Here is an 18,180-nt window from a genome sequence, read left to right as displayed (position 1 = left end):
GTTACTCCCAATATAAGACCGCCCACTACGCTTAGGCATTTACAGGCCATTCTAGGGATGTTAAATTGTAGCAAATCGTATGTTTCTAATTTTGCTGAGCTAGTGAAACCATTGTATGCTTCGATAAAATCAAATTTCAAGGCAGCTCACTGGCTGCCAGAACACACTCGTATTCTGCACCAGGTATAGTCATTAATGACTCTCACTGGTCCTTTGCAGGACAGGAATACAGATAAAGACTTAGAGATAAACCTTGTGGTGGGAGACAATGCTTTCACATACACAATGTGCAATCTAATCCAAAAGCATTAGTCACATTTATATTCCACACCGAGTTAAAATTTACATGTGAGGAGAACATTCTGGCTTCAGTTCAGGTGATTATTCAGAAAGAGACCGCTGGCAGCAAATAGAACCATACACATAAACACACCTCTAGCTCAACTAGAGGCTGCCACAAACGTTATCTTCCCAAGTGCAAAAGCATTACACACTAGATGGATTCAATGGTCAGCATCTCAACATGCTCCAGATGTAAAGTACCATTATAAGACAGAATTGCAAACACTGAGTGGATTGAGTTGGACAATGGACACAGAGCCAGACATCTCACGGCCTGACATACCATGGTTTGATTATTTTGCAGGTGATTTACTCAAATGGGTCAGCTATCCCAGCAGTGGGGACACGCTCCAAGTACGTTGCTGCATGCGCAGCAGTCGTAGGATGCCTCACACATGAAGAATTTATACATTCTGATATTGCAACCAAGCACCTAGGAGACATGTCTGCCCAGACTGCTGAATTGCATGGGTTACTACTTGCATTGCACCAAACATATTCAGGGAAGCCTCTCAAGCACTCCCTTGTGCACCCCCTTCTTAAGAAACCCTCTTCCGACCCTTCCTGCCCAGCTAACTATCGCCCAATCTCTATCACTCCCTTCCTGGGCAAGCTCCTGGAGAAACTGGCCATCTCCCAGCTTAATCTCCATGCTGAATGTGTTGGTAGTCTTCATGACCATCAGTCTGGCTTCAGAGCTGCCAGACGCACGGAAACTGCTCTCCTGAAAATCCGTGAGGACCTGCTCTCGAACCTTGACTCTAACATTCCATGTGTTCTCATTTTGCTTGATCTCTCTTCTGCCTTTGATACTGTCAACCATATCATCCTGCTCAACCGTCTCCGTGATAACCTCGGTATCACTGGTCAGGCTCTGGCGTGGCTGACCTCTTTCCTCTCAAAATCGACCCTCCCAGGTCCAACTGGGGTCTTTCCTCTCTGACATCTTCTCTACCTGTGGTGTCCCCCAGGGATCTAACCTCTCTCCCTGGCTGTTCAACCAGTATCTGGCACTTCTCGACCACCACATCGCCGCTATCTGCCCCTACTTTGTGCTATGCGGATGATACCCAGCTCATTTTCAGGCTACCCTCGGCCTCCTCTTCTCCTTCCCTCATCTCTGACTGTCTTTCTGCTATCCAGGAATGGTGTGCCGCCAACGACCTTTGCCTTAATGCCAGTAAGACTGAGATTCTACTCATCGGCACTCCCACTCCCTCCGTCCCTGCTGCTCTCTGGCCGGCCTCTCTGGGCCCTCTTCCTGCTCCTACCTGCAAGGCAAAAAACCTTGGGGTCATCTTCGACTCCACACTCTCCTTCTCTCCTCACATATCCGACGTATCTAAGAAGTCTCACTACCAGCTACACCTCCTCAGAGGTATCCTTCCTTTCCGCTCCTTCCCCCAGAAGCTCACTGTCTCTAGAGCCCTGGTTCTCTCTAAGCTGGACTACTGTAACAGCCTCTATCTAAATCTGCCCACCTCTACTCTCCGCCCTTTGCAACTCATCCAGAACAGGACTGCAAGACTTGTCCTTGGCCTCAAGCCCAGGGACCGTATCTCTCCAGGACTGAAATCACTACACTGGCTCCCAGTGACTGCGAGGATCAAGTTCAAAACCCTCTGCATTGTCCACAAGGCCATCTGGGGCCTTGGGCCAAAATACCTTCAACTCTCTCTTCCTAAATATCTTCCTTCTCAAGCTCTTCGCTCATCCGCCTCCAACTCCCTCAGTGTCAGCCGCTTCTCCAAACAACGAGGTGGGGGCAGATCTCTTTCCACTGCAGGGGCCTCCCTCTGGAACAGCCTTCCTGCCTCCCTGAAACTTGAGAACCACCACCTCCGGAAGCACCTCAAAACCTTCCTCTTTGCCTCCGCATTCTCTCCCCCTCCCCCCTGCTAATACTACTGAAACTGCACTGAATCTGAAACTGGGCCATTCACCGTTCTCGGCCCAGCCACTCTCCCCTGCACTGCCTCCACGGCAACCCCTGCACTACGGGACTGTGTCTGTATCCATACAGCCCCCCCTTCCCAGCACTTGTCTGCACTTACCTCGCACTTGTCACCAGCTGGCCCTTGTTATTTATCCTGTATGCTAATAACCCTGTACTGCACTTTCCCCTCTCCCTTTCCCCCATGCACTTTTCCCTTCCCCTCTACCCTTGCACTTGCGCGATCTGAATGACACCTGGCCTAGTAAGATTGTGGTCTGTCTCCCCTTGTTCCCACCCCCCCCTGCCTCATCGCGCCTTGAAACACTTGTGTATAGGCGCGTTACAAAGGCCTTATAATATCAAGCCCACTAGTAGTCTCAGATTCAGATTACATTGTCAGGGCTTATACAGCTGACTTGCATTGGTGGACAAAAAATGACTTCAAAGACATTAGGCATAAAACTATTGCTTCCAAGCAGCTCTGGAAGCAGGTTTGGGATCTTAAACAAACTTGCCCTTTACTATGGGTAATGCACACAAGAGCACATACCAAAGGGCACATTCATAGCACTGGCAATGCATTGGCAGATAAATATGCCAAAGAGCACACAGTGAGAAAAAAAAATAGCAGCCATAACTCGCTCAGCGACTGCAATGGATGAGGAAATAAGAGAGGCTTGTTTAGGTATTGTACCTAGGCCAAAAGGTTTCCCCAGTAATTGTATGTATGACATTGAAGATAATAGAGCAATAGTCACAATCCCTATGAAAAAAGGGGATCCTATTCAAAGATTAATACCAAATAGAGCAGACAGGGAAAAGCTGATTGCAGCCACACATGCTGGACTTGCATCTACCCATTTTGGGGTGAGTGCAAATGCACAGCTGCTCCTTGATCGCTTCTGGTGGCCAGGACTTAGACAACAGGTGAAAATATATATTGCAAACTGACACATGTTTACAGACAACTGTGGACCACAGCAAGAAACCCAAGGAGGTTCCTTTGAGAAAGGCAGCCTCGCCCTTTGAGATCCAATATATGGACCATATAGGCCCACTACCAGCAGTTAACAAACATAAGTACATTCTTGTAATAGTAGATTCTTCCACTAGGTTTACCTGGATGATTCCTCAAAAGAAAGCAGACTGCAAATCAGTCATACAGGCAGGACTGTAGTAGCCATGACAGCAACTCAAACGTTCCATGCTGACAATGGGCCAGCTTTTTCGGGGCGAGCCCTGAAGAAGGCATTAGAGGCGTGGGGAACAGATACATTTCTCGCACCCATTCTCGCCGAAATGGATCGGAATTGTGGAGAGGGCAAACCAGTCTGTAAAAATGGCCTTGACTAAAAGCATTCTCTCATAGGGAGGAAACTGGCTAGACCATGTGCCATTAGTGATCAGGAGTGTGAATAATTTACCACGCCAGTTTCTATGCAATGGTAAGACCCCATTTGACCATTTGAACTCTTGTTTGGAAGAAAGATGTATATGCCTGACCTGCATGCTCTTCCCAGCCCCATACCCAGAACGAGCAACTGCTGGCGACAACGCTGCTGAGGGAATCCCTCCAGGTGGAAGCTGCTGAGGCCAGTCCTGAGAACACTCAAAGCAGGGGATTGGGTCCTGGAAAAGATCCACGACAAGACTCCATTTGGCCCGTTTTAGAGACCAGCAGTGCAAGTAATCAGAGTGAAAGGGTCCAGAACTGCCATCCTACCCGCAATACCACCTAAGAGAGGTACTAAGCAAGTTTGTGGACCACCTAAAACCTGTGCCAGATGGTTTCCGCGATGTTTCCACGGAACCCCCCTCTTCCAAGTGAGGAGCCCACAGAAGATGAAGAAATGGAGATCCGGCAAATGATGATGATGTGTGCAAGATGGGGAAGAACACGCCACTCTTGATTACACGTCCACAATTCAGGAAAGTACTGAAAGTCTGCCAATTTGGAAACAGAAAGCCTTCCAAGTTGCTAAAGTGATGAAAGTATTATTTTGAACAGACTTCCTAAAATGGTGTTATAAACTACTGGCAGTGTATTTTCTCCTACTGTGGTTCAGCCTCATTTTATTCTTCATCTCACCGACTTCTGGGCAAGGTTTCCACTTCCCCTGTAAGCAAAGAAGTTGTTCTAAAGCCTTTTGGTTCTTTACACACGTTAGAGAAAAGAGCTCCCAGAGCCAGGAACTCCTGTCTCAATACAAATGTTTCCTCTAACTATGGGTCACGTGTGGATGCCATCATTCAAGACCTATAATGGCCCAGCAACACAGCTACAAGTCCACACCTTTTCTGTGATTGATGAATCCAGACTGTTTAAACCCAGTAACCCTGTGTCTAGAACATACAGAGAACTGTTAAGAACTAGGCTTCAAACATTTGCACAAAATGCATTATTTGATGTGTGTGATGATGTGGAGGACCTCCATGAAATGGGGCCCCATGTGTGTTATGTGCGATATTACAATGCCTTTTTTCTTATCAAACGTGAAACATTTCTGTGGCCCAAATACACATTCTGGGAACACTGTGCAGTGCATTTCCAAACTGATAGTCCTGAATTCAAAGCACGGTTCCCATATATTTCACTGAGACCATATCAAGCAGGGGATTACACATTTGAAAATCAGTAAAAATTCCCTCCTGAGCCACATGATGCACAACATATGTATGTTGCAGATTCAGTCATCTTCGACAGAGAACACTTTGCAAACATGACTGAACAAACATGGCGGGAAACTGTCCCTCTATGGTCTACTTGGGGTCAACAGATATGGCAAATTAAAGGGGTTCACACGTTAGATATGGCTTGTAGGTTCCCACATTTAATGTATTTCTTAAATTACACGCAGTTCCAAACCACTTGCAGCAATAGGAGCCTGAGTTTCTACCCTGAATGGGAGAAAGCAGAAGGTGAGTTCCAAGTGCGTCCTATAGAGAAGCAAAAGAACCCAATGGCACCAAGCATACTACTTATGCATCAGGTGGCCCTGTGTTATGGGCGGTTCAAGCAAATTAATGCAATAAAAGAAAAACAGGACTCAGTGTGGGCCCATATAGGGCTTGGAACTCCCATAACACCTCCCTGACACAAGCTATAATTAATAGGTAAGATGTGCCAAGGAATGCTTCCACAATATCACCCGAGTGAGGTGATACAATCTCTAGATAACTTCATACAAGAAGAGAATTGGGCGGCTATCATGCAGTTAGCTGCTGGTCTGAAACACACCCAAAGTGGGCGTGTCAGGAGAACAGCTACCTGCAACACCTCAGACCCTACAGTACCTTGCGAGGTGGGACAAGCATCCATAACAGGAAAAACGTACACTTGGTCACAAGCAATAAGGAAAATCCTGCAAACTGAAAGTGAGGCAGTACAGTGAGAATTTTATGTTTCAGATGCCAATGATCAAGCGATACAACAAGGGTTCTATGCGCAAAGAGATGTCATAACAGACGTGGGTTTGATTCAAAATGACTTATTAGAAAACGACCAAGAGGCCTCAGTGAGTCTTTCTGTAGTAACTGATTTTTTGGACACCCTCAGCAGAGGAGTCCCAGATTGGAATGTGATTTCATGGCCTGAACAAACACAGGCACTTAACTTGACCAAGGTTGCAACACGCCAGGGAATGCTCGGCTCCACTTTCTTATTGCTTAGTGTGTTAGCAAAGAGTGTAGTGGCAGCATGGGCGTCAGGCTCCACAAATTGGATAGTGCACGGGGTACTAGACATTACCATTCAAACAGCACCCTCCATCATATGTCAAAGAATTACACTCTTGAGGTAATGTACATTGGGTGAATGATACGTGGATCAGAGAAGATTATGTGGTACCATATTCACATGCTTGTGTGTCATCAGCTAGGCCTGAGCTGACACTGTACTCATTACGTGATTGCAAAGGTTCTACTAGTATAATGTGTGAGCATGCTGAGCCAGTGAATTCCTGTAACAGTAACTCGAGATGCACACTGCAAATTGCACCGCTTGGCTCATTCTACTGAAAAGCACACAGATTGCAAAATGGTTCATATTTGGTGCATTTCAACCAATCTTGCTGTCATGTCCCAATAGGAATACCAACTCTGATCACTGTAGGCACACAAGTTAAATGCTGTAGGTTCATTTTGGATCCACCTAGGCCATTTCAAGTGAAATCATTAGTCTGGCATGGCGGCAATTTACAAAAACTCGAGTACCCGAAATTGAGTTTATACATAGCAAAGCTGTTAAAGATGCGGTTGGAGGTGAGAAGTACTGAAGATACGTATCTGCATGCACCCGCCACTGTGATCAAACAGATTGCATCTTTGTTCGGCTCTGAGCATACAAGACAGGAAGCCTTGCACGCTCCGATTGACAGCTCACAGTTTAATGGGGCCAACACTGGCCTTTCTGCAATCACTGAAGTAGCTTCGAGTCTCCTATATAAATGGCTCATTGCCTTGGACACAGTCATTATAACTTTGACTTTGTCGAGTGCTTGGTGCAGTTGGCTGGTGATAATACCTGGACTTTTTCTCATATTTTGCTGTAGAAACTGAAAATTATGACAAGCCACAGAATTAACGCCCTGGAAACAACCAGTCTCCGGTACAGAACAGAGCTGTGCAGACGTAAGGATTGTGAGCAGTGTTCACTGTTTCAAAAGCAGTTTATTTTTTCGTTGACCAGGAAGAAGTCTACCGTGTCAGCCATCGCTAAGTGCTGAGTCTGTCACCAGGAGTCATTGCTGGCTAAGAATGTGGGAATTGCTGCGTCGCCCGCTAGACTGCCCCTGTAGTGCAATAGAATCTCCAGGACATTGGCTGTGCATAGAGACAGTTGTGGAATTCAGAGTTACTTCCCACAGGTATTCTATTGTGAGTTCTTTGAGAGTCCCTCTTGCCGGGCCCGATAATGGAGGCATGCCAGAGCAAGAGAAACTGCACACAGAACAAAGAAAGCGATTTTTGCCAAATGCATGCAGCACCATTGCCAAGGAAGCACCTGGTTCCTCTGCATCACAGCCGGACCCAAGTAAGCCAGAGAATGATCCATTGTTCTCAAACCCAGACCACAAGGCAGCTGGGGAAGCAAACAATGCAAATGACGGATTCCTCTGGTTCCAAGAATACATGTCAGAAGGGAAAAATGCCTAAAAAAGTGTGCAGCGATGACATAAGCATTCTGTTCTCTTTTCCACAATGCTTCTTAAAATACCTCAGAAAGAGACTCGCTTTTAATTCAGTCGTCAGAACACCTGACATTCTACACAGGTCATCCAAGCAAGCTGCCGAGTCAGATAGCACTGAACTGAAGAAATATCACATTCTACCTCAAGATGCAAACATGAATGCAAAGCAAACATATGAACTGGATGACATCCACGTGCTGATCGCTGTGAGTGACAAAGACACTCACATACTGGTTTATTTCCAAGGACACCGATATAGACAATTAACTGTTTATGCATGCGACAATGGGCTCAAGATCACAAGCTCGACATCTCATTGGGTCAAAAAACCAGGATGCAAGCTATGTTGGGTGCCAATTACTAATGAATTCTCAAAGGAGCCTGCAGCGTATTTTGAAGCCATCGCCAGTAATGATTTTGCAATCAACCTAAATACCTCCTTGTGAACACAGGCATTATTAGCTAGGTCCGGTAACAATATAATGGACCCATGCTGAATACCTCAATGTTGGATATATTTACTCATTCATGCTAATGTTAGCAAGTAGTGCTAACCCTTTCTAACGTTGATGCAGCTGTTGATGTGTTATTTTTATTGTTTGTGTGTAGCACACATTACAGGCTCATGGGCGCTTTGCAAATATATCAAGCAGCTTAGTTTAATTCTTGCATGCAACAGCTGTGTGCTACAATATAATGTAAACATGATATTTCCTTGTGCCACCAATATAGGCAATCTGTATGTAACTATAGCTCCCAGTAAGCATATGCATGACTTCAGAACTACAGGTCTTTGATCTATGGCAAACTGCCTTGAGGGGGGGGGTATGTCAGGATTTACAAATGTTACGAACGAGCTAAGGCAGGTGTGCCAGAGATTAGACCACTTCACTCACTGTGCATGCGGTGAATATGAAGTACGCGGTTGCACATACGGCAAAGGCTAGTGTCAAATTACAAAGTTAAGACATCTGCTGTATCCGATATATTGCCATTGATGAATAACGCTTGTGGTTTCGACTAAGAAGCAAGCGCAGAGCTTCCTAACCACAGAATAGCAGCCTGTTGTCTTCAACGTTTTAATGCCATGAAAATACACAATCATAGAAATAAGCTATGAATGTTCTTTGAGCAGAAAAACACGCATTTACACACAATGCTAGCATGGCTTTCAAAAGACAGAATCAGACACGAACTGTAAAACTTACAGGCACTTGCCGTTGGGGTCAGCTAAAGGTGAACAGTTTCCCCCCTTAAGCCAACCACAAGTATCAGCTTCCTGTGTTAGATGGGCTCGTAGCAGAAAGCAGCCATAGACAGGAAGCAGGGTACCAAAATACATCTGTGGTTAAAGCATTCAAAGCAATAATCACAATTAAACCCCTTCAGAAAACGCATTCAATATAATGGCATTCGAAGTAGGCCAGGAAAAAACGCAGCACATTGCCTGTTCGTCGAGCGGAAGGCCATGCATTTCAATGGAAATAATCAAGAAGCAAAGACATCACCTTTCACTTGAGTTCTCACATAGGTAAATAATGTGTGCACTGCAAACCGAAGCACAAGAGCAGATTCAGACTTTCTCTCCAGACCGAGGAAGTGACACACATAGTACATGTAGGCAAAGTCACGCGTGTGAATATAAAAGCACAACAGACTAAGGCTAGGATTCCGTAGCAGGCAGACCACAAGATCGTGGGAGGGTTGGGAAGAGCAGTTGACAACAGGTCGGAGCAGCAAGCCCATGAAACCGTGAGTTTCAAGTGTGTTGATTGAACCTCTCTTTCATATGTTAGACTAACAGTGTATTTTATTATATCACTCCACTCCTGATCATACCATAGTATAGCTTAGACAAACATAACATGAACTCCATGATTGCTCAAGCTGGCGTTTCAGAATGATGAATTGTACTATCTTTGTTAAATGTGAATCATGTTTATAGCTTATGCGACAATGCTGGTTCTCTGACAGTATGTTACATTTTTACTGCGTTAATCATAGCAGGTGTAATGATGATCAAATCTGGTAGAGATCAGAAATTATATTAAATATATTGACTTGCTACCTTACAGTGTCAGCTTCATATTTTTGAGTAATGCTTCAAAATGAGGTCTCTCTGAGTCAAAACGATCTACACAATATTCTCTGGCTGAATTTTGGTCAATTATGACAAGAGGTGCAAACACTCAGGCAAACTGTAAAAGCGCTAGGCCGGAACCCATGAGGCGCCTCTCATCATAACTTTTTTTATTCTGTGGCCACACCACACAGCCCTACCTAGGGTCGAGGGGGGGCGGGCAGGGAATCACGCCCTAAGGGGCAATTAATTCACAGGGTGTCTGCAAGGCACAACCCCATACCCTATTAGAACACTAACAAGTGGAAAGATTAAGAACAATTTAAGGAAGTCCATGAGAAAGGGAGTTTGGATAGAAAAGACATCCTACTTTTAGGTGGAGGTGAGGCCCAGAAGGAATATCAAAAGTCTGTCTCATACTCTCACATCCAGTATAAGATAGATCTTAGACAGTAGGTACCAATATTCAACATCTACTAACCAGGGATCAGGGAAGAGAGGGACATAGTGTCCATCATTATATATTGATGCAGAATAGATATAAACAGCTTTACAATCAATATATTTTATGGTTGAAACTGTTGCACCAGCACTATTATTTAGAGGACAGGTAATACTTAATTCCACTAATTATTTTCAGCTGCAAATGCATCTCGCATAGATGTAGTTTTGACCATATGTGTCAGGGTTGGTCTGGCTTCACAGAGCCTGCTATGGTCTTAATTGGAGAAGACAAACCCTTGCGGATTGTAATATTGTACTTGCTCTATTGAAATGTATGTAGTGAAAAGGAATAAAGAGGTTGTTTTAAGGAGATGGGAGGGGAGGGTGGATAATCGCAGATTGGAATTGTACGGGCAAATGGAGGTCTTGTGCGTTGTTTTTATCTGCGTTTTCCTGCAATGCTCCTATTAAAGATTTGATTAGCTAGCCTCACTTCAAATAGAGTACACCGATTGTTTTACACGACACACACAAAGAGGCGGTTTCAATGCAATCTGTATACATCAACACAACATCAAAAGGAAACTTGCTCTGCTCCTATCAACCAAAAAAAAAAAACTCTTTTGCCCAAACTAAGCACCAAGTGGGCATGACAAATCACAGCAGGTGCACTACATAAAACCCAATAATATAACATGACACATAGCATGTATTGTCCCATTTACTCCCCTCCCCAACAAGCTAGTCAAAAGATCACTCAAACTTACCTCATTGTAAGAAGCTCACTGCTTCCTGCCAAATCTGATTTCTAATCTATTGTATGTTATTTTATGATCAAAAGCACATTGTTCCTCCAGTATATATAAATAATAGCAGTCCGATATGTTATGGTCACACATCAAGCAATAAACACCAAAGCCAGTTTTCCCAAATAAGTACCTGCTTCCACAATAAAAACAACCAAAATCTATAGAACTTTCAGTGCTGTTATGGTTGTGGGAATGTTAGATATCATACTTTGTGAAGAAGAAAAAAAGGTGTGCGCGCATCACGGTCATACAGGTGAGTGTGCGAGCAAATTATGGCAATCTGAACTCTTAACATTATATTTCCAATACAAAAGAAGTTTAAATAAATGAAGCCCTACTTCAGGCGCTTCCTGTCCCTTGAACGGGATCTCCTCTTCTCTCTGCTACGGGAACGCTCCCTCCGTCGATCTCTTTCTCTGCTTCTAGAACGGCGTTCATCTGCTCGTTTTGCTCTTTTATCAGACGGAGATCGACTTTTGGATCTGCTACCAGAACGCCCTCTTGAGGATGAGCGCTTCCGATAATGCCTGAATTAGACAAACAAGAGATTAAGGAAGAATCCAACCATGTAGCTAAACAAAAGTTTGTCTAAAGTGTATTATCAGATTCAAAGAGTTAACCATTTGTACACTACAGGCCAGCATATGAAGACATTCAAAAACTGAAATATGTAAGCATATAAATACAAATGGATTTTATTCTTATGCTTCACGGCATACAATAAGTTTTGTTGCATTGCAATTTGCAATGGAATTCTGTATTGTTGCTAATACGTTTGGCACTTGTAAAATGAAACGCAGCTCACCCTGTATTCTTCTCTTGCCCTTAGGACCCTCCCCACATTCATTCTTTAGTTCACTGCAAGTTCAAAGGGACTAGTGGAGAGTGCAGCCGTAATTAGCTCTTCTACTCTTAAAAGTACCAAGTGTCTTTTTGGGAGTGGGAGACAGGAATAGTTGTTTATCAAATATTTACAAGCCAACAGTAATTAGGGTTATACTTTTATAAAGAGAACTATAGACAAGTATAGACTGTATTCACTTTTTTTTGTCCGTCCTGCAATTTCTTTCCTATAAATGCGAGTGGTTACATCATGCATAACAGCATGGCTACTATAAAAAACAGCATTTCATCCAGGTTATTCAGTAAAGCTCAGTTAAGGCTAATTTATCTAAAGCTCATTGTGTAAACTATAATTTAAATGTGTCAGGGAAGGGGCATTGTACTGACAAGCGCAAGAGAACATTTTTGAAAATGTACATTATTACACAGCCAAATGCTTTTGATGGAAAAGCAAATTCTGTGATCTGCTAGTTACATACATCGGTGCAGATGGTGTTCAAACTACCCACAATATTGAGTCTGCGGGGCTTCTAAAGGTCCAAACTAGGTTGCCCCTACTCAAACGACAAACACTAAAAATACCTTAAAAAAATACTCAGTCCTTATTAACATTACAAAAATGAGTTTTATTTTTTTTATTCAATGTTAGTCAAAAATAGCCAAATTAATTCAAGAATATCCTATAAAAGTGATAAGTGCAAAGGCCCACATTTATAATTCCTAAAGTGCTACGCGCAACACCATATCAATCTAAAAAAGTACATTACAATATTTCATTAACAATAACAGTAAAAATGCAATCTTCCGTTCATTTAATTTATTCCCAAACAGACACAGTAAAACCATATTGTATGCTGAAAACAAAAATAAATGTTGTGCTGTAACTACTCGCTCATCCAAGTTAATACTTTACTCAACCAAAAGTAAACTCCCTTAATGTGGTTCTGATCAACACCATCTGTCTATACATAACCATCCAACATGTTTCGTTCCCATGTATGTAACCAGTGATGTGGGAACTTCTGGGGCCTAGTGTCAGAACACAACTTTGGGTACAATGAACAAGTTTGTTTGGCAACATTGGATGACCACTGCTCCTGGCTCCTAGTGGCATTTTGCTAAAGTTGCTAACATCAAGGCCAACGTAAATGTGGACACCATAGGCTTAAGACATTGCAGGCTTTTTTTGTTGCCAATTAAAAGGCAACAATAAAAATAAATCACAAAACAAACTTGTGCAGCAGGTTGTCAACACAACTGGACTCATTTTAAGAGGGGTACAATTGTGCATTAGGAGGCAGGAGCAGCTATCACCCTCTGTTGTAAAACAAAACGTGTCCTTGATCTCCAACCATAGTTTTCCTCTGCATGGTTCAAGGATTTCCTCTGATGTGTTGACTGCCAAAGTGCAGCATTCCTCAGTTGCTTCAAATCTCATATGGCCAACTGGTATGGCTGGCCCACAGCTTTTCCCAGTGGCAAGTCAGGCCTAGCAGGGTTGTAGGCGGACCAATGGGCTCTGCACCACCTACCTGTTCAGGGTTCCAGGCTCTAAAGCACTCCAACCCACTCTCCTTTTCCTCATCAAAGCAGGTGTGTTTCTAAGGGGCCGATTTGAACTCCTCCTTTCTTAATGATCGTCTTTAAAAGCTCTTCAAAAGCCTTCTGCCACATACTTGTTTCTCCTCCCCCTTCTCACACACTCTGTAGACTTGGGATGTATATCTCTGGCCCTACCTCTCCCGCACTCCTCTTTCCACAACCTCCTCACACCAGAGATCTTGCACCCACCAACTTGCTTTTCCCCTCCTTTGCTCAACACCACCTCCTCTTGCTATTTCCTATCCTCATCTGCTCCTACTCCCACCTCAGATCTTACACCCCACCATGTCCTCTGTGGATTCTGATTAGGCGGGCTGGGCATGTAGCTTCAGTCGGTGCTCATGTTTGCAGCAAGATAAACTCTTCTCAAAAACCTTTGACACTTTCGGAGGAAGGGCTGATAGCTTATGATTTTTGTCTCAACTACGTGCCAGCTATTGAATGTAATGTTAACTAAGACCCTTGGTATTACAAGAAGAAGAGCCTAGCAGGGGTGGGACGCATGTCTGTAGCAGAAGATATGCAGTAGTTATGCAACCACACAAGCAATTTCCCCGAACTAGACCGTCTGAAGTTAAGGCAGGCGGTGTGTGAGAACCGATTAAGCCACAGGAATTAGTTTGCAAGAAATCCTTTGCACGAACAAAGACTCATGAGACAGGGCATGCAACCAGCTGCGAATGACTATGCAGATTTTTGTCTCAACTACGTGCCAGCTATTGAATGCAAGGATAACCAAAATGTAAATAAACTTATTAACTTTGAATGCTTAGCTCACTCCTGTGCAGTCTTTTGAATGTGCCGGGAGTCGTGCCCTTTCACGAATGCTTAAATTAAATAAATGGAGGACTTGACTTATTTGGTCTGAGTCTTATTAGTGGGGTCCCTTATCCCAGTTTGGGGTAAAAAAAGGAGAGAAAGATGATAAAAGGAGAGTAAGGGTATGTACCCGTCCATCCTTGCCCCAAGATTTGAGGACATTAGTACGGAATCTGAATTAATCACGAACAATCTCCCATTTGCAGGAGGCACAGCGCCCAGGTTGATAACACGAGGCCGCTGAAGAAGGTGAGTTTCCAATGAGGTTTGGTGAGAATGGGGAAGTGGGGGTCACTAGGATGGTTGTAATATCCCCGGAACGAGTAAGAGACTTAGAAACCATAGCAAAGGAAGTGGAAGGAGAGAGGTTGGGGAAAGATGTGAAGAAGAAATTGGGCATTTTAAGACCAGTAGAGTTTAAAAAGACTGCACAACTAATGATGGAGAATTACAATAATTTTAGAAAACAGGTGCAGGCGCAGGATAAGTATTCAAAGTCCTATCTGGACGCTGAAACAGGAATAAAGGTGGGTAGGACAAAATCGGCATTAGGGGAATATATGGGAAAAAATCATGGAAGAAATTCATGGAAGAAATTCAAAAGGGGCATATGACCCAGATTGAGAAGGAACAAGAACTAGCTAAAGAATTAGAAATAAGGAACCGACAGATGGCGGAAGCAGTGGGATCTGGGAAGAACTTGGCGGTTAAAAAGATAGAGGAGTTAGCAACCAGGGACGTAAGCCAGGTACTTGATGACAATGACCCACGGATGGGCGGAACAAGCTCAGTGTTTGATCCATAAGATCGAACTATTAGACACATTGATTGATGAAGCTGATGGCGATTCAGATTTACAATTACAGGGTCTAAGAGACTATTTAAAGAAGGATCCAGATCCACGGGTACCAGAAGGAAGTGGTACAACGAGGTCGAGGAGAAAGGATGCTGAAGCTGGCATGAGAACTGTATAAAACTTGGAAGGTGACTTTGAATAAAAAGAGTAAAGGGGAATCAGGAGGGGCGGCCGCATTTCCCTTGCGAGAATGTCAGCCCAGACAGGGGATAGTAATGAACCCATCCGAACGTATGTGTATGTCCCGTTGACAAGAACAGAACTGATGCAGATTACCAGCATCCCCGACCCTCGGATAGACCGAGCAGGCTTCTATAAGGAAATGAGGAAACTGTTCCTACCTGGTCAGTATACGGTGTAGGATGTGGATAACATCATGATGTCACTAGTTCCAGAAGAGGTGTGGATTCCATTCAGGGCAAGTAATTAAGTAGGAATAGACTTGGCAGCGGTTACAAAAGGCAAGTGATGATAGGAAGCCACATGAAAAACTGACGGATGCTTTAAAATTACACGGTATGAATGTGTTAGGTGCATTAGAGAAAGTCCTTAAACCAATAGATGTGAATGTTGAGAAACTGGCTGCTGTGACCCAAGGCCCCACTGAAGATGTGGCGTCATTTTTTAAAATATGAAGCAGCATTCAAAGCCCATAGTGGGTTAGACCTAACAAGTGAGACGGTCAAAGATATTTTGCAGGGAGTTTCGTAGATGGTTTGCACCAACCTATCCAAAGGGACTTGCGGGCAGCAGAAAGCACGTGGCAGTCTTAATCACCCAGAGAACTGTTAGAGATGGCACGATATTATCAACGAAATGAGCAAACCTGGGTGCAAACAAAGGTTAAGTCAGAGAAGGAACTAAAGACTAGAGTATTAATGCAACAATTACAACAAGGGCAACAGATGCAAGGGGTGAACCAGAGGTACCCTCCCAGTCAATGGAAAAACCAGAATACCGGAAATAACGCTCCCCGGGTAAATACATATGCACGGCTGGACGGTCTGGCCCAGAATGTATGCGCTTTTTGCAAGAAGCCGGATCATTGGAAGAACCAGTGTCTAGAAAGTATGGCCCGGAGAACGGGCCCCCTGCCAGTAGGGCCCAGACCTCCCCCTCGACAGTCATATACCACCAGGTCCAAGAGCGAATTTATCTCCTCCAGGGCCGAATGTTTTTGACCAACGACAGGACAGATGTTACAGTTCGATCAGTGTGAAGGAGAGGACTGTATATTGTTTGGAAAGGAATCAAAGATTTGAGGACCCACCTAGCAGTCCCTTATAAAGAGGCTGAGTTGGATCTGGGGGAACGGTCTCTGTGACTATCGATCAAAAGGGTCCTTATGTATTGTTACAATTAGGTCAGCAACCCACCATCAAATGTTTAGTGGACACCAGTGCTGGAAACAGATCTGTGGACACTAAAGCTGTTCCCTCAGCACCACTTTTGGGAACTAACAAGACATCAGTAGGGTTTGGCGGGGACGTATTGTTAATCTGATAAGTGGAGAAATGGAAGGAGAGATTGAAGGGGTCAAGTGGGATGATAAATGGTTGCCAACAGAGAAATGTCCCGAAAACATACTAGGTATCGATTCTTTAAAAGCACTATATGCTACCATTTATTGTTCCCCGAACGGGGTGCGCATGACCATAAATGACCAAAGTAACCGCATTATAATGGCGATCAGCAGACCCCTACCAGTAGAATTACAGGATTCATCAGAACACTTATGGGCGGCACATAGTAATGATGTAACTCTGCTAATTGATTCAATTGTGATAAAACTGAAGGAGAACGCAAGACCCACCAGAGTGAAACAGTAGAAGATATCAGTTGAGGGGGAGGAAGCTCTAATCAGGATTGTGCGAGATTTGGTGAACATAGGGGTCCATATAAAAAAAAATAAAAAAAAACGAGATGAGACACTGCCCTACAGGTTGAGAGAAATTAATAAAATAGTGGAACCACGGTTCCCCATAGTGTCTATTATTGCTAGTGTTTTAACCTTAATACCAAGTAGGGCTGAATGGTTCAGTGTGATGGATTTAAAAAAATGTGTTTAGTCTGCCCATTGCCCCAGAGTCGAGATATTCAGTTTCATTTTGGGGCAACGGCAGTATCGATTCATGAGAGCTGCGCAAGGTTACACGGAAAGTTTGGCTATTTTTAGCCAAGCATTGAAAGCTCAGTTAGAAGAGCTCATGCTACCAACAGGGACATCCTTAGTCCAGTATGTGGAGGATATATTGATCAGTGCAGAGTCAGAGGAAGGATGCAGAGAAGTAACTGTCTTGGTATTATTTAATTTCGCAAAACATAATCACAAGGTGTCCCTGGAAAAGATGCAGTATGTACAACAGAAGGTGGACTACTTGGGATAGGTTTTGTCAAAAGAAGGAAGGGCACTGTCAGTCGACCACATAGCATTGGTGCAATCTATGTCCTGTCCCAGAACACAGAGCTACGAAGTGATAGGGGTATTGTCATATTGTAGACATTGGATACCTGAGTTTTCTGTAGTAGCAAAGCCATTGTTAGTGGCACTAAAAATGGAAAAGGAAGGTGAAGCCTTGCTCTGGACGGAAGAGATGAACAGGACATATGATACATTGAAAAGTGCTTTGTGTAGCGCACCAGATCTGGGGACACCAGATTATGGGAAAATGTTTTATTTATTTATTTATTTGTGGATGGGTGTTCTGTGTCTGTATTAACCCAAGAACAAGGTGGGAGGCAAAGGCCTTGTGCCTACTTCTCGAAAGGATTGGATACAGTTGCCCGGGAATTGCCGCCATGTAGGAGGGCAGTGGCAGCGGCAGCCCTAGCTCTGAAGTAAAGAGCAGGAATAATTGATGTAACAGTAAGAGTACCACATGCTGTGGATGTGCTATTAAACAGAGCCTAGACACAGCAAAATTGTACAAACAATGAACTAGGACAATATATGTGTGAAACAGTAGAGGAGGGGTTGGATGTGGGAGAACAGGTGGTGAGGATCCAACGGAACAAGAAAGGAAAAACTGGCCTTCAGATGAGAACATAAGACAATTGGGGAGCGGGGCCTGGGCAAATGAGATCACAAAGAAATTGATGTTACCAGATGCATATCTCCCTATTGCAGTAAGCGTGGCACATGAGCCAACACACGTGAATGCGAGAATAGAGCGTGTGTTAAGGACTGTTTTAGAAAATAAGAAAATTGGTCCAAATTGCAGGCAATGGGCAAAGCAGTGGGAGATTTGCGTGATGTATAA

At 43.9% G+C, this 18,180-nt stretch overlaps 1 protein-coding gene across 3 annotated transcripts in view; it reads right to left on the bottom strand.

The window, feature by feature from the left end:
• DDX46 (DEAD-box helicase 46) overlaps positions 1-18,180 on the bottom strand; it is a 1,330,317-nt gene that overhangs the window by 1,257,878 nt on the left and 54,259 nt on the right. For all 3 annotated transcript variants that reach the window (XM_069652574.1, XM_069652572.1, XM_069652573.1), the window contains exon 2: positions 11,139-11,327. In XM_069652574.1, the coding sequence (XP_069508675.1) occupies positions 11,139-11,327 (189 nt within the window). The remainder of the gene's footprint in view (positions 1-11,138; positions 11,328-18,180) is intronic.

The sequence above is a fragment of the Ambystoma mexicanum genome, chromosome 3p (assembly GCF_040938575.1).
Source record: "Ambystoma mexicanum isolate Mex_15411 chromosome 3p, UKY_AmexF1_1, whole genome shotgun sequence".
In the NCBI taxonomy this organism is placed as follows: domain Eukaryota; kingdom Metazoa; phylum Chordata; class Amphibia; order Caudata; family Ambystomatidae; genus Ambystoma; species Ambystoma mexicanum.
The sequence above is the reverse complement of the archived record's forward strand: the minus strand, read 5'-3'. Positions and strand labels throughout refer to the sequence as shown.